We start from the raw sequence: 18605 nt of genomic DNA on the forward strand, positions 1-18605 counted from the left end.
AAAACGAGGCGCGGCTCCAACTAGAAAACAATGTTTTGATGCATTGGATGTGCTGAATGTGGATATTAAGGCAGTACAGGAGGAGGTGCACATTAATAATCCTCCAGGACTGTAACATGCTCATGTTTAACCCAAACAATGTGTCATGTGACTGCAGTTGGTTCAGATCCAGGTCGGAACACGTTCTCACCAGAAACAAACCGCATCAGAGTTCTGAGACCACCTCTTCAAGAAGGTCTCGGTCCGGTTGTTTTGGTGCACACCTGAGTGCGATTGCTGTTTTCACACCTGCCCAAACGAACTGTACTTAGGGGGCAAACAAACTTGAGTTCGACTGAACTGAACCAAACAGGGCAGGTGTGAAAGCACCCTTAGTCAGCTTCCAAGCGAGCTCAGGGGCCTGTATCACGAAGCAGGATTAATGTCTTAGCGAGGTAACTTCAGGGTTAACCCTGGGTTTTCGGTCTCACGAAGCCGGTTCAGTTCTTATCGGGGTAGATCACCATGGTAACTTACTCTGAACGGCTATCCTGCTCTGGAGCAGGGTAAGTTCAGGGTTGAATCTGATCCTATAAAAAGCACCGCCCACTGGCCAATCAGCTGTTCGGAAAAAAATGAGTCCGCTGACAGAAATGCAGCCCAGTCATCACGGGAAGTTTAATTATTTTGATTCATTTTGATTTGAAAGTTTATTTTGAACATTAAAAAAGAAAAGAAAACAACAACAACAACAACAGACAATGAAAAGATTGTTCAAAAAGGAGTGGAAAGAAGACGAAATTTCATCCCACCCCTTCATAAGAAAGAAACTGATCATTTGCGGACACTTAATAGCACCATTAATTAGTGCCAACATTTTTTTTTGTTGGAGGAAAAGATCCCTGTTAAAGGTAATGGGCCTAATTGACAGCTTTGCTGCTGGAAATGTGGAAAGTAGCCTATCATGTCTACACTTCATGGTGTTTGAGGGATATTCCTTTTTGTTTTTTAAAGAGGGAGACTAGGTATATTTTTGCGCAGCTGTTAATTTCTAACACAGCTCAATATCAGGATGATTTTATTCAGACTATCAATTTGGTGTTGATATGATTTAATTGTGGCGTCAGCTTTAAGCTTTATTGTAGCATATATAACATTATGACAAAGAAGACCAATTCATCAGACGCAATGATGTTAGACGATAATTGTAACACACGCAATTCATCTGCGCAGCATTGATTTCATGGGATTCAAGGGTGTGATCAGTGTCAGTTGTACAGGTACAGGTACTGTAGCTACTTGAACCAGTGATGAGTAATTTAACCTACACATAATTTTATTTGCTACCTTGTTTTGTCTTGATTTTTCCCTCTCTCCTCCTCTATTTCTTCTTTCCTGACCTGTTTTTTTTCTCTTCTCTATTATGTGATTTCATTGATGTTTTGACAAGCTTTGATAAGCTTTTAGTGGCTTCTAACCTCTCCGGCACTTTTCTTTTTTTAATTTTGTAAATTTTATACTGTCTGTTTTTAACATTACACGCAAATAAATTAATCTAAACTAAAACTAAACATTATTCATCCCGTTATCAATCAATCAATCAATCAATCAATCAATCAATCAATCATTCAATTTTATTTATAAAGCCCAATATCACAAATCACAATTGCGTTGCCACGCACGTTTCCTCCTCCTGCAGCTGCCACGGTGTTGGCCTTTTCTGTAATGTTGCTTTTCTCCTCCTCATATTTTAGTCGAATTAATCTCTGATCCTCACGAGAAATACTTTTTTTTCCCCTCGCATACGGCGCTCTGTGAGGACGCTCAGTGACGCTCAGTGACGCTGCGCTTCTCTCATGATTGTGATTGGTCCACTGTGTACGCATTCACGGCTCTTGATAAAGCAACCCTGGGTTGAGTTACCGAGTTGATATCCAGCGTCGTGATACCGATTATCCTGATTGCCATTGCTAGGGTTAGTCAACCCAGGATAGGTTTGGGTAACCCAGGAAAGGTTGATCTCGCTTTGTGATACAGGCCCCTGGTGTGGTTCATTTGTGATGTGAACGCAAACAAACCAACCACAGGCTTTAATGACAGCAGATATGTGATTTTAGCATAAATTAAAAAGCGTAACTACTGATACATCCACCTTCTGACTGAAATCTGGCCCCGATCTTATAATTGCATAACGCTGTGTTCACACTGGATGCATGTTTGTTTGTTCTTTAATTAATATTTAAGCATAAAACATTTTACCCTCAAATTCCTCCCTCTTCCTATGAGGCTTTAGTTTTTATCATCAACTTTTCATATGCTCGTTAAACTCCTTCAAATAAAAACCAAAAACCGCCATGGAACTGTGAATATCTTGCACCTAAAAAAAACTGCAGGAATTCTGTAGAGTAACTGGAGAAAAACTAAAGTGAAAGTCCGTTTTGACATTCTCAGAGAGCACCAACTATTTTTAACAAAGCAATTACAAAAGAGCTTATTTCCCAAAATTCGTAACAGATGATCAGAATAATCCTCATGTGCTCTCCTCAGCTGTTAACAGTATTATATATCAGCTCCAAAAAGCCTCTCTGAAACTTTTTTCCACATCAGAATCAGGTTAAGTATTAACCTGAGTGTGGCTGTAATGAATAATGATATGTGTGATGAGAAATGCTCGGGAGGAGAAGTAATGCAAATTAAGCCCTCCACCTGCTCAGCTGACCCTATCCCAGCCACCGTTTTTAAGAGAGTGTTCAATTGTCTGGTGGATGATGTGCTGGCAATCATGAACCATTCTCCGCTCACTCGGATCTTCTCCCTGGCACTGAACACTGCTATTGTAAAACCTCTCCTACGGAAAAGCTCATTCAGTGCTTCCACAGTTTCAGGTCAACTTCATTTTTCTTTTAAAGTAACATGAGTGGAGTTGTACTTTTTTCCATCTCCTCCCTGTCTTTTTGGTAGAGGCTGTTACATGTGGCCTACATTAAGTTGTGCAGTCATTTATTTTGGGGTCATTTGGGTGAATGACAAGTCAAAAACAACATTAACTTTCATTTTAGAAAAATATCTGTAGTGTAGAACAGTGGTTCCCAACTGGTCCAGCCACAGGGTAGAGGCATCTCCTTAGTCATTAGTTTAAGGTCCACACAGTATAAAACATTCAGCCCATAGACTGTATATAAAGATGGACAACGCGTCTCCACTTACCACCACTGTACAGAAGTGAAGCTAAAATATCCTGGATACAACTGCTGCCATCTTGCTCTGGTGACCTCATTTGGAGCCAGAGTTTGTGCAGTAGCGATCGCCACGATACAAAGTTTCCCGCCCATACACCAATTCAACCAGTTGCAAGCAGCGCCACTGAATCTGAGTCCATTGATTGGCTCACACAGTTGTCAATCATGCTGTAAAATCCCTGTTTAATAGCATCAAATAACTAATTAAAACCAGACTTGTCAGAGTCACAAAAACTCCCTTAAATGACAGAAACCATCGTTGGGAAAAATTTTATTGACGCGTACTTTGAGCTTTTAGTTTGGCCCATGTCCCATCCACTAACATGGAGGAGGCGGGGTTTATAGACCTGTACTGCAGCCAGCCACCAGGGGGCGGTCCAGATGTTTTGGCTTCACTTTTGTGGAGTAGTCATGTCGTCTATCTTTATATACAGTCGATTGCTGTGACTCAAATCGCGTACTTCTGTACTTACACTTAATATTTTGAGTGCATAAGTGCGTTCACACTGAGAAGTATGAAAAAATGCAGTGCACTATGAGTACCTGGATGGTGCACTCAAAACGGTCATGAAGTTGAGTGTGGAACTATGGACACTTCTCGTCCTCAATGGTCGCCATCTTGGCTATGTAGCCGAAAGGGAGGGACCACTTTTCAAACTGGAAGTGGCACCCGAGGACTGTGCGACCATGAACGTCACTGCATTGTACAAATACATGTGTTTTTTGCACTAAGCACCACTATACTGTTGTCGGATATAAGCCAGCAGTATGTTTATTGGGTTAATTTAGCAGTCTGTAATGATTTGGTTCCACGAACGATAACGCGAATGCTAGTTTGCTAACTAGCTCATTTGTGGTCGTCATTTCCGCTGAGTGCACGTGCAACGTGTTTGGTTTAAGACAGCACCACCCTGTCGAAATTCGCATACTACGCCAATAAGTACATAGTGCACAGAGTATTGTACTGACGGAAGTATGTGATTTGAGACACAGCACATGATTTAGTGTCATACTTGCATTTAGCCATGTCGTCTAGCTAGTTTGCTGTCAAATAACTGTCTGTTTGTCATTCACTCTACAGCAGGAAATGGCACTTCAGAATAAAAGCTCTGTGCTGGAAATTTACTGTACTTCACTTGACACATTTGCAAGTCACTTGGGGTCCATTCAGAATGGATCTGCGACTTTTGGACCACGACCCACCAGCTGGGAAAATGTGCCATTAAACCTAAACATTGAGCTAAAACAGGCTCTATAGTCCATCAGAGGTGGGTGATAGTTTCCTGTGGGCTCATGACCCCTTTCACATTACAAATAGTCTTTTAGTAATTGTTATAGAAAATATTGATTAGTGAAGCTTTAATGGACACTCACTTACTCGCATTAAAAATCACTTCAGGTACCTTGTGGAGTTTTTGATGACATGTAGTTATGGAGCAATGTTTTTACGAGTGGTTCCCTGTTTTGTTTGTATCATGCACACACACACACAAGGACGTGTGCAGGAAATGTAATACACAATTTTCTTGCTGGTTTCACACACAGACCGTATTTAAATAATGGGCATAGCCACCGTATCGTTACCCAATGTTGAGAACTCCTGTTTCAAAGCCATGAGTTTGGCATCTTTTTCATTGTGGAGCCAGACGTTATCCTATTCGGATGCGAGGGTGGAGCTGTGGAGGAGCGAGGGGTGAAACTGACTCATACAGGTGCATCTCAAAATATTAGAATATAGTGACAAAGTTCAATATTTCTTGTCAGTTATTTCAGAAAGTGAAAACTGTTTAATTTCCAGACTCACAGTCCTGAGAAGAGCTCTAATCAGCTAATTAAGTCAAAACATCTGCAAAGGTTTCTGAGCCTTTAATCTCTCAGTCTGGTTCAGTTCACACAACCACATCACAGGGAAGACTGCTGACTCCACAGCTGTCCAGAAGACAGTCACTGACACCCTCCACAAGGAGAGTAAGCTACAGAAGGTCATCACTCAAAGGACTGGCTGTTTGTGTGGTCTCAGTGGTCCAAAGCCTTGTTTTCAGATGAAAGCAAATTTTGCATTTCATTTGGAAACCAAGGCCCCAGAGTGTGGATGAATAGTAGAGAGGCACAGGATTTAAGTTGCTTGTGTGAAGTTTCCACAGTCAGTGATGATTTGGGGCGCAGTGTCACCTGCTGGTGTTGGTCCACTGTGTTATAGCGAGTCCAAAGTCAATGCAGCCATCTACAAGAAGATTTTAGAGCACTTGATGCTTCCATCTGTGGACAGGCTTTATGGAGATATTAATTTCCTTTGCCAGCAGGACTTGGCACCTGCCCACAGTGCCAAAACTACTGGTAACTGGTTTGCTGACCGTGGTATTACTGTGCTTAATTGGCCAGCCAACTCGCCTGACCTGAACCCTACAGAGAGGCTATGGGGTATGGTCAAACGGAAGGTGAGAGACACCAGACCCCAGAATACAGATGAGCTGAAGGCCTTTACAAAAGCAACCTGCACGCCTCCATGCCACAGGGTAGCCCTAACCAAGGATTAGGTGCATAAATGAATATTTTGAGATACAAGATTTTTGATTTGCATCAGCTGTAATCCATAATCATCAAAACTGAAACAAAAGAGGCTTGAAATATTTCACTTTTAATGTAATGAATCTAGAATATATCAAAGTTTCACGTTTTGAATTCAGTTACAGAAAAAAATTACTTTTCCATGATATTCTGATTTTTTGAGATGCACCTGGTGACGCCTCACACACAGCCTGTCACTCAAAGCTGCCACGTCCTCAATGATGCATAACTAGAAGCCTTAATAAATTTTAAACGGATGAGTTAGACTAAGTGACATAGTGTCTTTTCAGCACAGTTGCAGGAGGTACACAAATACACTACATTGGCACATTTCATACATATCATATCAATGTTTTAAAAGAAGGTAGAGGGGATGGTAGATGGCGTGACACCTATGTGGGACCCCTGCCAAACTGCAGACCACTGTTCAAGACCAACAGACGACAAAACTGGTTGTGTTTTAGCGAGTTTTTTGCTGTTTCTTGTTGCTTGTCCCTTAAGTCGTCAACCTATTCTGATCTCAAGCTTCACATCACAGTCAAATGATCTCATTCATGGCTTCATCTTATGTAAAATGTACATATTCATTTCCTCGTCTTCTTCATCTCATGAGATGCCTGTTGCTGCCTGGTCAGGTAAAGATCGACTCATATCAGGTGGTTTGATCCCTAATCTACAACCTTTTACCACCCTCCTGGAATAGATGACATCACAATGGGGTGTAATTGCCACATCAACTACTTATGTGCACATGCAAATTAATATACTTTTCTCTCAGAACAAGTCTCTACTGGTTAAAATGGAGCTCAGCGTAAGTTCAGTCAGGAAGACTGTCTTTATGCTATATCCATTCACCATTCTCTCTCTAGCCCACTCCCACCACGTTCTCCATCATCTGACTATGGGTGTTCCCTCTCCTGGTTAGCTAATCAAACTTTGCCACAATCTCCTTCAGCCATTCATGTTGCTGCTGCCAAACTTTAAATCTGTTCTCCTCTCTGCTCCTGTCAGCTGTCATTTTAGGTGGAATCGTCGTATCTTCCTCCACCCCATTCATCTCCAGTCATCTATCCAGAGCCAAGGACACGCTCATCAAGAGCCTACTCCTCTGGTTGCCCCATCTATGTCCATGACAATATTTGGAGTAACTCCTCTAGATGTTAACTTAAAGCAACACTTACCTTTCTGGAAATGTTACGCTTTTCTTTGTTAAGGTTAAAATGCTATTAATAAGCGGATGGCACACTAAAACGTAAGTGAATTCCACCAGAGATAAAAACTCATAATTATACCATTGTCATATGGTTCTAAGAAAACTCCAAATGCAATGATTGGCCGGGCGTCCTGTCTGTCTCCCCCACGTGGAGGCCTCCGACTGGACTGATGTAACCGCTCACGTAACAGTTTGCTCCTAATATAACATATAACAATATATGACAACACAGCATCCAGTTGCTAATGGCTAAGGTTAGCCTACTGTAGCGTAGCCTCTGAAACATTAACGTTATCTTCCTTGTGCGTTTCCACTTACTAGTAATGTTAATGCTAGTATCTAACGTTAGCCTACTAAAGCGTAGCCTCTGAAACATTAACATTATCTTCCTTGTGCGTTTCCACTTACTAGTAACGTTAACGCTATCTAATGTTAGCCTACTAAAGCGTAGCCTCTGAAACATTAACATTATCTTCCTTGTGTGTTTCCACTTACTAGTAACGTTAACGCTACTATCTAATGTTAGCCTACTGTAGCGTAGCCTCTGAAACATTATTATCTTCCTTGTGCGTTTCCACTTACTAGTAATGTTAACGCTACTATCTAATGTTAGCCTACTGTAGCGTAGCCTCTGAAACATTAACGTTATCTTCCTTGTGCATTTCCACTTACTAGTAATGTTAACGCTACTATCTAATGTTAGCCTACTAAAGCGTAGCCTCTGAAACATTAACATTATCTTCCTTGTGCGTTTCCACTTACTAGTAATGTTAACGCTACTATCTAACGTTAGCCTACTAAAGCGTAGCCTCTGAAACATTAACATTATCTTCCTTGTGCGTTTCCACTTACTAGTAATGTTAACGCTACTATCTAATGTTAGCCTACTGTAGCATAGCCTCTGAAACATTAACGTTATCTTCCTTGTGTGTTTCCACTTACTAGTAATGTTAACGCTACTATCTAACGTTAGCCTACTAAAGAGTAGCCTCTGAAACATTAACGTTATCTTCCTTGTGCGTTTACACTTACTAGTAATGTTAACACTACTATCTAACAGCATGTAGAAAGCCATATTTCAATCTGCTCTGTCCGCAGTCTCTCATTCACCGCTATTATGATTTATGATCGCGGTCGACACAAGCACATCGCAACAGCAAAGTGTTAAAGACAAACTAAAATGAAAGCTGTCTGTATGTAGGCCAACACTTTATCTGAACATGTACCTGAGGCAGCTGACCTGCAGACAGTGAGTGTCCTCAGTAGAGGAGGGACAGAGAGCAGGATGAACGACTGATACTGATGTTTGTCTTCATGCTGAGATAACGTGACTTTCTTCACTCAGTATTGTGATGTCAGGAGGAATATTTATATTCCAGTGAGATATAATTGGCTTTTGAACAGTGACTTCGTTGTTGTAAACATGACTGTTGCTGCCATGGACTGTATACAACTATATCCTGTGTAACTGACCTATAAGGAAAGCATCAGGAGGTGAGGTGTATGCATGTGTGTGTGTGGAGGAGAGGGGAGAGGGAGATGCTGGTAGAGAGATAGTGTGAGTTATAAGATACTGTTAATGTCACGTATTATGCTTCTGTACATTGATAGTTCTCTTTTCTAGCTCTGTTTCTGCATCATGCTGAGGAGGGCCATGCCTGTGTATATATAAATATATATATGTATGCAAAAAAAAAAAGTGGATCAGTTGCTAGCTGCTAAAAATGTGGCCCATCGACATTATCTGGTTTTGAAATGCGGCCCAGTTGAAATAGTAATTGAATAGCTCTGCTGTAGTTAGTTTGTTTGTTAACAACACATCAGAAATAATTTTAAGCCAGTCTTGTTCAGTGAATCAGTTTATCATGTACACTCAAAAAATATTTAGGCCTAATATTTAAGATTGTTTGCTTATAAATACATAAACCTGGTTGTTCTATATTTAAAACACATTGGGTTTATTAGTGCTATTAAATAAATCACATTATTACTTATTATACTCATTATTATTACTTGAGCTTGTTTTATTTATTCATTTTACAGACAGTTTATACATCGTTTGTCCTTAAATTCATTATGAACGTGGACTTAAAATCATTGTTTTATTTTACGGCCTTGCTGCCCTGTCTTTTGGTCTTTGTGCCCTCAAAAAATTGACAACACGAAAGGCCAAGTGGCCTTGCCCCTAAAATGATGAAATTCCAGGCCTGCTCTGGAACATCAACATTATCTTCCTTGTGCGTTTCCACTTACTAGTAATGTTAACGCTACTATCTAACGTTAGCACTGTAACCTTATTCTAGAACTCATCAGTCATCACTGACTCTGATTGAGTTTTAAAACTCTGGGGTTGCGTTTGACTGTCTTGGTTGTACCGTTACACTCGCTCTCCTCTTCCGTGTATCTAACGTTACCTTGCCAACGCCTAAGTCTATCATAAACGTAATGAGGACGTAATGGAGGAGGAGGATGGGACTTTGGAGGGAGGCGGGAGTTGTGGATGTTCAAATTTGTGTTCAAAAGTGTTGTGTGAAATGCAAGAAAGGTAAGAGTTGCTTTAAGTAGAGCCCAAACAGACATTGTTAACTTCAGCTCACGTCTGGCCAGAAGGCTCATCCTGTGTAAATGGAAGGACTCTTCACCTCCTACATATGGACATTGGATCAAGGATGTTATGTATCATTCACTATTGGAGAAAATCTGTTGTTTTAATAAAATCAATTAAATTTAATTATTTTGTTGTCACTTTTCCCTTTTTTAATATTTTTTTATTTTTATCTACATTTATTTTAATTAATTTATTATTTCTTTCTTTCTTGTCTATTATATTTCCTTTGACTGGTCTGGCTTTCTCTGTTTGTCCCCGGGTTGATAGGTGGGTGTGTTGTCTTTTTGTTCTTACTGGTTCTGTGTTTGTTTATGAATACCTTGTTTAAAAAAGAAAAAGTCCATTCCTCTTCACATCCAGATCCTCAGTTGCCTCTTCATCTCATTTCATCACCACCACCAGCGTCTAGACTCCTTAATCTACTACGTCTTTACCACCCTCTTGGAATAGATGACATCACGACAGGGTCTAATCGCACTTTCGTACTTACGTGCACATGTAAATAAATATTCCTTTCTCTCAGAACGAGTCTGTCATGATAGAAATTTATTTGTTTTGGGTCAATGTGGAGATGTGGTACCTTGACTTTGACTTGTCAGGTATATAATTTGCCATATTAACCAAAAACAAGCACAGCTGTCTGGTTTCTTTTTCCACACATAACAGATTTTCCAGCACCTTTACTTTATCAGTTGTTATATACTGATATTGACGTCAGTGCTATTCTGTGCTCCACATTTTGCTTCTGGGAGAGCAGCTGCTTCATAGCCATGTATTCTTAGCTTGTCACAACTGACGAAGCACAAGTGTGTACTTCTATATGATATGATGTTGAAATCCTATCAACTTCTGGATGTCACTGCGTTTCCTGCGAGTGAACAGACATAACACTGGGGTTCACAACATTCATGCAAAAATCCAAAAAGAGAAACTGTGCTCTAACTTTTAAATCCCTGGCACAAAATGTCAAGCCCCGAGCTAGTAGCCTTGGTGTGTTTTCTTGATGCCTATTTGAATTTCACATCAGAAGTAGCAAAAAAAAAACAAAAAAAAACCCCACCTTTTATCATCTCAGAAATATTACCGATGTACAGCTCTCTCTCTCTCCTGGGCAGATACTGGAGGAATAAAGCATTCTTTCATCACTAGCTGGTGTGATTACAGCAAACCTCTGGTTTTTTTTTTGGTCTGCCAAAGAATCCTCTCAGTTTTGAGTTGTCTAATGCGGGCCTTAGATGTGTGTCAGCCTGTACAAACAGTTTGTGTAGCCAAAATTAACTCAGAGTGTAAAGAAGCAATTATGGAACAAAATCTGATTGATACAAATTTAACAATGAGGAAATGACTGTCCCTTGAAAGGAATACTTCATCCTCCATATTACCATGAGTATATCAATTACTCCTCATGCCTCAAGTGGACAAAGAATCCAAAAACTATGAAACAGTCTTGGTACATTCAAGTCTTAGGCAACCATGTTTAAAAAACTATATAAAAGAGTCCGTTTACAAACTCTCAAATGTGAAGGACTTCTGTTGTGTCACAGCCTTTAGCCTTGGTCGGTAAAGGAAATAGATGATAGTTACGCTTAAGGTAACAGTTGGGTCAGCAGAAGGCCTAAAAGAGGCCTCCAGGTCAGGCTACTTGACCTTGGTTATGAACGCACTCCATCTATCGTCTCCCAGTTGTGGCGGAGGAAGTACAGCTGCCCAAATAAGGGTGCGTAGCCGGCTCTGTTGCCATAGCTACCAAGGTTAAGGAGAAAGGAGACTTCCCTGTGCTCCAAGCTCAATTGACGAAATAGTCTTTTTAGATATGTGCATTTTGTTAGAGACAGTCCAGGTGAGTTAGAGTGAGCCAGGTGAATGTGCTTGTTGTTTAGTAGTAGCCAATAGAAACTTCACAAAGCCATAGATTGGGACCGAATAATCTTGTTTGGGATCGTGGAGTAACTTGCAAGGGAATACTGTTTGGGTTAAATGCAAGAACTGGGCAAGGACACCCTGAGAATCTCTGGATGGCATACATAGTGTTACGCTCTGTATGTTGAGCTGTGATTCTCCTCAGTTGAGTCTTCATTAAATATTGTGTGTGATCCATCGAAGTCTTCTGAGGTCTTCGCAAGCTATTAAATCATCAGCTCTGAAATTCCTTCAACATCACACAGCTCATGCGATATAGTTTCATTTATCTAGTCATACGCTCATTACTTCCCAAACAGACGGTCTTTTTCGACGACGAACTTAACTTTTAGTTTATCTTCTCTATCTCCTTTAATTTTAGCTTATATTGGAGTTATGCTATGTAGCGTGTGAAATAGAGTATGGTGAATGTTCTAGGAAAGTTAGTATCGGCACGGTCACTACCTGGAGCTCGCATGTACGGAGCCTGGGTTTGATGAAGGTGGCTGTGCTGTTTGGGCTGAGATAGCCATGTGTAAGTAAGGTAAAGGAGGTTATTGGGTTGGTGCGGGGAGGGGAGCAGTGAGACCTGGCATTAGGGGAGTGTCTCAGGAAGGCCAGAGATCACTGTCTAGCCTCCTGGAGGTGTCGTGGGACCAACTAGACGAAACACTGGTGAAAGGAGGTTCCCACCTGATGACCCCAAAGATGTGTTAGTTATCACTGCTCACTGGTCTGTATAGTTAAGCCTTGCCATAATAGCTTATCATAGGGCTTAGGAAGTTATTCACTGAGAGCTGATCCTTTCTCTAGAGCACAAATTTCTTGTGTTTATTTGAACTTAAAGTAAAACTTACCTATGTTCTCTTTAATGCCAGACTTCATTGACAAAAAAGCAATTTTACCTGGCTGAACACAGGAGCTGCTGGTCTACTGCTGCCTTAGTCAGTAAGTTTGTTTGTGTTTTTGTGTATCTTTGGTTAATCTGAACTAAACCTTTAAAACACCAAAGTCACTCAATAACACAAACTAACTGATTGAGGCAGCAGTAGACCAGCAGCTCCTGTGTTCAGAGAGGTAAAATTACTGTTTTTGTCAATGAATTATGCAAAGACAGGGAAAAAGTCCGTCTTTGCATTTTCTTTTGATCACAGTCTGTTTTTATAAAAGTGTCTGAGACATCCGAAAAGTGGCTTTGACTTGTAACTGAAAACATGTAGCCCATTTTGTAGAAAATACCGAGATATATATCATGCATTGCCACTCAGCCTCTAAATACAAACATATGAATTTTTGTCCATATGGCACAGCCCTATTCCCATTGGAAAAGTCTGTCTGTTTATAAAGTACTGAGCATACGACACGATAAATGAGACCAACACTGCATTTATAAATAGATGTTTTGATAAAGTTTTGCTGTTGTTACACGCGGCCCACTTTTACTTCAATTCATCAAGAGTCTTCTGTTTTTGGATTCTTCTTTCTCTGGAGGCTTGCAAGCAAAACCAAGTTTCTTTATGAATTCAGTGTAACATTTGGAAAGTAATGATATATATAAGGTCACTTGTACCTACATACTGTGGCAGCTGAATCACTGTGGACACTCCCTAGGGAACAGACATACCGCTCTGTTTTTGGGAATGATGAAAACATTTGGAGTGGTGTATTTTTCTCCCGGGAGCCATCTTTGGCATTTCTGTAACATTCTCAAGAGATTACAGTTGCTGGCTATGTGCTGCTATTTGAGTGCAAGCTAAAGTTAGTTAGCAAACTGAAAAACAAAATGAACAATGACAGCAATATAGTCCACGATGAGCAGCGCTAAAATCAACCTGCGTAGTTGTCCCTCCATTGTGACATTAGAAAGTGGCACATTTATCTTGCAAGTGTACTCTTCTTCAACGTTTGCTTTACTTCCTGGATTTTTCCCACATGGAAATTCTGACCAATCAAGAGCAGCTTTCTCACACGAGGCATTTGATCTGGTCCGCTTGTAAATGCTGCCGTGAGAACACGAACCAACTCTAGGCAATGCAGCATCAGTGTGAAGAGTTTCAGCTGACTTTTTCATATATGAGGGCCAGAGGTTTTGAGCACATAATGAATTATTGTGTTATAATAACAGAAAATTGATGTTTTTTGATTAAAATCAGTGTAAAATTTAATGAGTGCGTTTTGTGTGCTCATGTTATTCCATCTATGACAGAGCAGACTCTACAAATTGGCCCTCAATCACCAAATTGTAGAGAAAAACTTTCCAAATTTCATTCAGAATGTAGCAACACACATGCAAGACCTGAAATAAAGCCGGTATTGCACCTGTTTTTAACATCACTCCACTTACTCCATGTCAGTTTTAGGAGAAATTTCAACATTTGTCATCAAATCACTCAGTGGACCAGCACATGAGTACATGTCAGCAAGGCTTTTAAGAAATGTCGCTTCTGGATTCATCTGGCCCGCTGGGACTGGCTTTCATGTTCTGTAGCTCCATGGACCAGAACTAAGACCTGCGAGGAGGCAGACTCTAGTATGTGTGGACTTAAAGAAGCATGTTTTAGTCTATATAGATCTCATCTCTGGGACAGCCTCTTTCAATCTTGGTACTGACATTGCTGATCTGACTGAATGTGCTTTGTTTATTTCACATTTCCACCATGTTGTTACATCTATTTGTGTTGATCTTTTTTAAACCTATTCTCTGTGAACATTTTGTTTTGCAATCTTCCACGAAAAGCACAAAGTTAGATTTGAATTAGATGTAACAACCACTCCTGTGCTGAGCTTTAAGAATACAAAAAGAAAGCCCACAAAAGGTATCACTTAACTCCACCATGCCAAAACGCACTGCATAAAACATCAAAGGGTGAAAATGGGCTGCTCAGGAACAAAGAGTAATGATTGCACTCACTCAATGTGATGGACGTTCTCGCCGTCTTTCTGCCACACATAGGTCATGTTCGGGGGGTCGGCCACCGCCTGACACTGGAGGAGTGCATTCTGGGACTTGTTGAGAGAGGTGCTTTTGGGAGGGACGATGATGACAGGCGGACCTGGTGGGAGGCAGATTATCAGGTGAAAAAAAGGGCTGCAAATAATGATCAATATTGATTCATTTGTTTTTTGATCAACTGACGAATCATTCAGTTTATAAAATGTCAGAAAAACCGAAACCACCTGAAAACATCCAGAGCAATCAGCGTTTGATATGCAGAGCACAACACCTTGTTTTCCCCATAAAAGCTGGTCACTCACTCAAAAGCGTTTCACTCATGTCAAAAGTAAATAACTCCATCTCTGAGCGCATCGCTGCCGTCAACATGACATGTCCCTTTATCATCACTTCAGTGAGGTGTCTGAGGAACTGCGTCAGTGGCAGAAGACACTAAAACTCTGTGTCTTTGTCATCTCTCATTGAGACTTCAGCACAGTAACCCTGATAATAATGCTTTCTAAAGCAAACTGAATAAGCTCATGTTTAGGAAACAGGTACTCAAGTATATGTTTGAGCCAGGAATCTACTTTTAACTTCACTACATTCACCCTTTATACCTTTGTTATAACCCGTCTGCTTTAAATGCAGTGATTTCGTGTCAGGGGCGAAAAGCACATGAGGAACACTTTTGCTGCAGATGCCAAGTTCCCATCTGCCTGGGGGAAAAAGACACTGCAGGCATTTCCGAAACCGGGCCCTACTCATTCCCACGCCATCTCAGAGTGTCACTCTGTTTGTAGTCACCTTCACAGCTAAGGGGATAGGTGCAGGAGATAAACACAGCGGCAAGCTTTGGGACTAACTTCCCTCTACGTGGTGAAAAAAGGAGTGTCGGAACTTTTCATAACCATGGCGAAAAATAAAGCTTGATCTAATTTTATGTTTTTTATAAAAGAGAAAAATATTTAATCCGTATGTGCTGCTCTTGTTTACCTTAATTTTTGTAGATAGATAGATAGATAGTGGTGCAGTGGTTAGCACTGTTGCCTCACAGCAAGAGGGTCCCGGGTCCAAACCCAGGAGGGAGCCCTTCTGCGTGGAGTTTGCATGTTCTCCCCATGTCAGTGTGGGTTTACTCCAGGTACTCCAGCTTCCTCCCACAGTCCAAAGACATGCAGGTTAATTGGTGACTCTGAATTGTCCGTAGGTGTGAATGTGAGTGTGAATGGTTGTCTGTCTCTATGTGTCAGCCCTGTGATAGTCTGGTGACCTGTCCAGGGTGTACCCTGCCTCTCGCCTAATGTCAGCTGGGATAGGCTCCAGCCCTCCTGCGACCCTCAAGAGGATAAGCGGTTCCTGAAATGAATGAATAGATATCCTTCCTAGAGAAGGATCTATTTCATCCTTTATACAATGTAACCTATAAGATGTTTACGTCTGTTTGACAATGGGCCTATTAATGTCTGTCTTAGTTTGAGCAGGTTACGTTTATTAGGCTAATTGTGAAACTTTATTTGTACAGAGCGTCTTCCATGACGAACACATCACGGTGTTGTACATGGTCAGTGAGCAGGCATCGGTGCAGGCTTGCTGTCGGAGGGTTGTGTAACTCACTTCCACTCCTCACCAGTTGGTTTGGGATAGCACTCAGTGTGGCGGACCCTCTGATATGATGATATCTCCTTCCATTGTTTTGCGGACGATGTGCAGGTTTATTTGCCGTTACGAATAATAGAGACTCACTGAAACCCCTGTTCAACTGTTTGAGAGATCTAAAAACTTTCTGTGCGTGAATGAAAATAAGACTGAAGTTATTGTGTTTGGTTGTTCTGATCAGCTGGATGGAAGTGCTGCCACTCTTGGCCCTTTAGGGTCATACATTTGACCATTTGTTAAAAATATGGGCGTGGTTTTTGACAGTACGTTTAAATTTGACAAGCAAATTAGCTCTGTTGTCTAAACCAGCTTTTTCCAGCTGAGACTTCTGGCCAAAGTCAAGCCGTATCTGTCTTACAAGGATTTTGAGAGAGTCATACATGCTTTCATAACAACTCGGCTTGACAACTGTAACTCTCTTTATGTGGGTCTGGACCAGTCGTCACTCCGTCGATTGCAGTTAGCGCAAAATGCTGCTGCTTGGATTTGAACTAAAAGAAGAAAACAAGAGCACATCACTCCATTCTTTTTCTCACTTCACTGGCTTCCTGACGGCTTCAGGAGTGATTTTAAGATTTTATTGCTTGTTTTTAAGGTTTTAAATTGCACGGCAACTCCTTATTTATGCGAGCTCTTACGCATGCACACACCTGTCAGAGCTTTGAGGTCATCCAGTCAGATGTTGCTGGATGTCCCTAGATCTAGACTTTTCTGTGGCTGCTCCTAACCTTTGGAATAGTTTACCCATGCAGATAAGAACTGCTCAGACCGACATGTGAGCTGATCTTTGACATCTTGAGTCCACATATTGTTTTTGTTTGTTTGCCCTGTGCTTCTGTATTTTGTTAGTTTCTTTTATGCTTGTGAAGCACTTTGGTCAACTGTGGTTGTTTTTAAATGTGTCATATAAATAACTTTGACCTTGACCTTGACCTCTGTGTGACTGTGGAAATGGAGTGGAAGTGGCTTGGGAGAGGGTGTAAGAGGGAGTGGTTTGGGAAAGGCCCCACCTGTCTTTAGACCATGATGCGATGATGATGGAGCACATATGGCCAACTTTTTAAACAAATACCTAAAAACAGCAGCAGTTACATGAAGTGTTGTGCCTCTGGAATAACACTGAGATCTCTGCTTTTAAAAAGTCCTCTTTAACCCCTGCAAGCAGATTGAAGTAAATTACACATACTGAAGGTGAAAATGTAATTAGGTAGTTAAAATTAGCTATGGTAATTTTTCATGTGTAACTTTAAAGTTCAGATGAATCAGCATTTTGACACTGTCTGGTTTCCATATCTAACACATCCCTGATGGTGTAAAGCAAGTATATCCAGCGACTGGATGTTCATATCCGTCAGTGAGAGAAAGATAAAGTCCACTGCATGCTCCAGTTGCTAAAGCAGTCCATTGCAAAATGCCTTGTTCATAATCTGGTGCTGTCACAGATACAGCTTTCCTCAAGTGAATACATTTTCTAACCATGGTATTTTGGGGAAACGAAGACACAGCAATATAGCATGCTGTTGCTTGCTAGCTTAATAAATCTTATCTCTGTGCAGCAAAATGTTACGGATTGATTGATGGGTGGATGTCATGATATTGGCTGGTAGAAGCTTACATAAACAGAATGGTGTAGTGAAGGGTATACGCAGGTATACAAGGTATAGGCCTACCCATCTATTTTTCTGGCCCTTTACAGTGTACACACCTATCAGCCAAAAAGCCACTGGAATATATAGGAAATTATACCAAGTACCTCCTTGGTAACCGACCCATCTATCAAGTGGCACACCCACCTCATCAACTACCACCACACCACTGTGCAAGCACACATCATATTTTCTTATACAGGAATAAAACACGATGAGATTGTAATATAAGAATATGAGGAAATAGATTTTTTATAAATGTTTTTGCATGTTCTGTTAAATATGCGCACAGTATGGCCAGGGATGTGATCTGAAAGGGTTAAAAAGGCATTTTTCACTTCATGTCGTCTTTAATCTTTGATGTTATAATGAGGCAGAGAGGCCAGAGAGGAGGAAATGACAGTGGGAGATTTTTCATATCTCAGTTGGATGGGCTTTCCTTACTTTTTTGATTAGCCTACCTGCTCGACTTCATTAAAACATGTTTCATCAACAAGAGCTGCTTTTTCATCAGTTTGCAGTGGCCCACACATCCTAAAAATATTGAAATGTGAAGCAACTTGAACTGTTTGACTCTAACTAGCTACTTTTTTATTTTAACCTGAGTGGGTTTCTCAAACGCTCATTTTCACTTTTACATGAGAGTAATTTCACTTTTACATAATAACTAGTCCATACCCATTGGTAGCTTTGTCACCTTCTACCTATGCCAATCCTCAATGCCTATGTGCAGTTTCACATAGATTGACCACGTCAGTGAGTAGAAAAATGTGGGACAGACAGAATGACTGACTGACAGAATGACACACTGACAGTTTTCGTGATTATGTACAGCATACCACACCATGATTTAGTCATACCA

The 18605-nt window shown here is 40.8% G+C and overlaps 1 protein-coding gene across 3 annotated transcripts in view; it reads right to left on the reverse strand.

Moving 5' to 3' along the window:
- igsf9a (immunoglobulin superfamily, member 9a) overlaps positions 1-18605 on the reverse strand; it is a 117318-nt gene that overhangs the window by 46642 nt on the left and 52071 nt on the right. For all 3 annotated transcript variants that reach the window (XM_050053156.1, XM_050053155.1, XM_050053154.1), the window contains exon 7: positions 14418-14559. In XM_050053156.1, the coding sequence (XP_049909113.1) occupies positions 14418-14559 (142 nt within the window). The remainder of the gene's footprint in view (positions 1-14417; positions 14560-18605) is intronic.

The sequence above is a fragment of the Epinephelus moara genome, chromosome 9 (assembly GCF_006386435.1).
Source record: "Epinephelus moara isolate mb chromosome 9, YSFRI_EMoa_1.0, whole genome shotgun sequence".
Lineage (NCBI taxonomy): Eukaryota > Metazoa > Chordata > Actinopteri > Perciformes > Serranidae > Epinephelus > Epinephelus moara.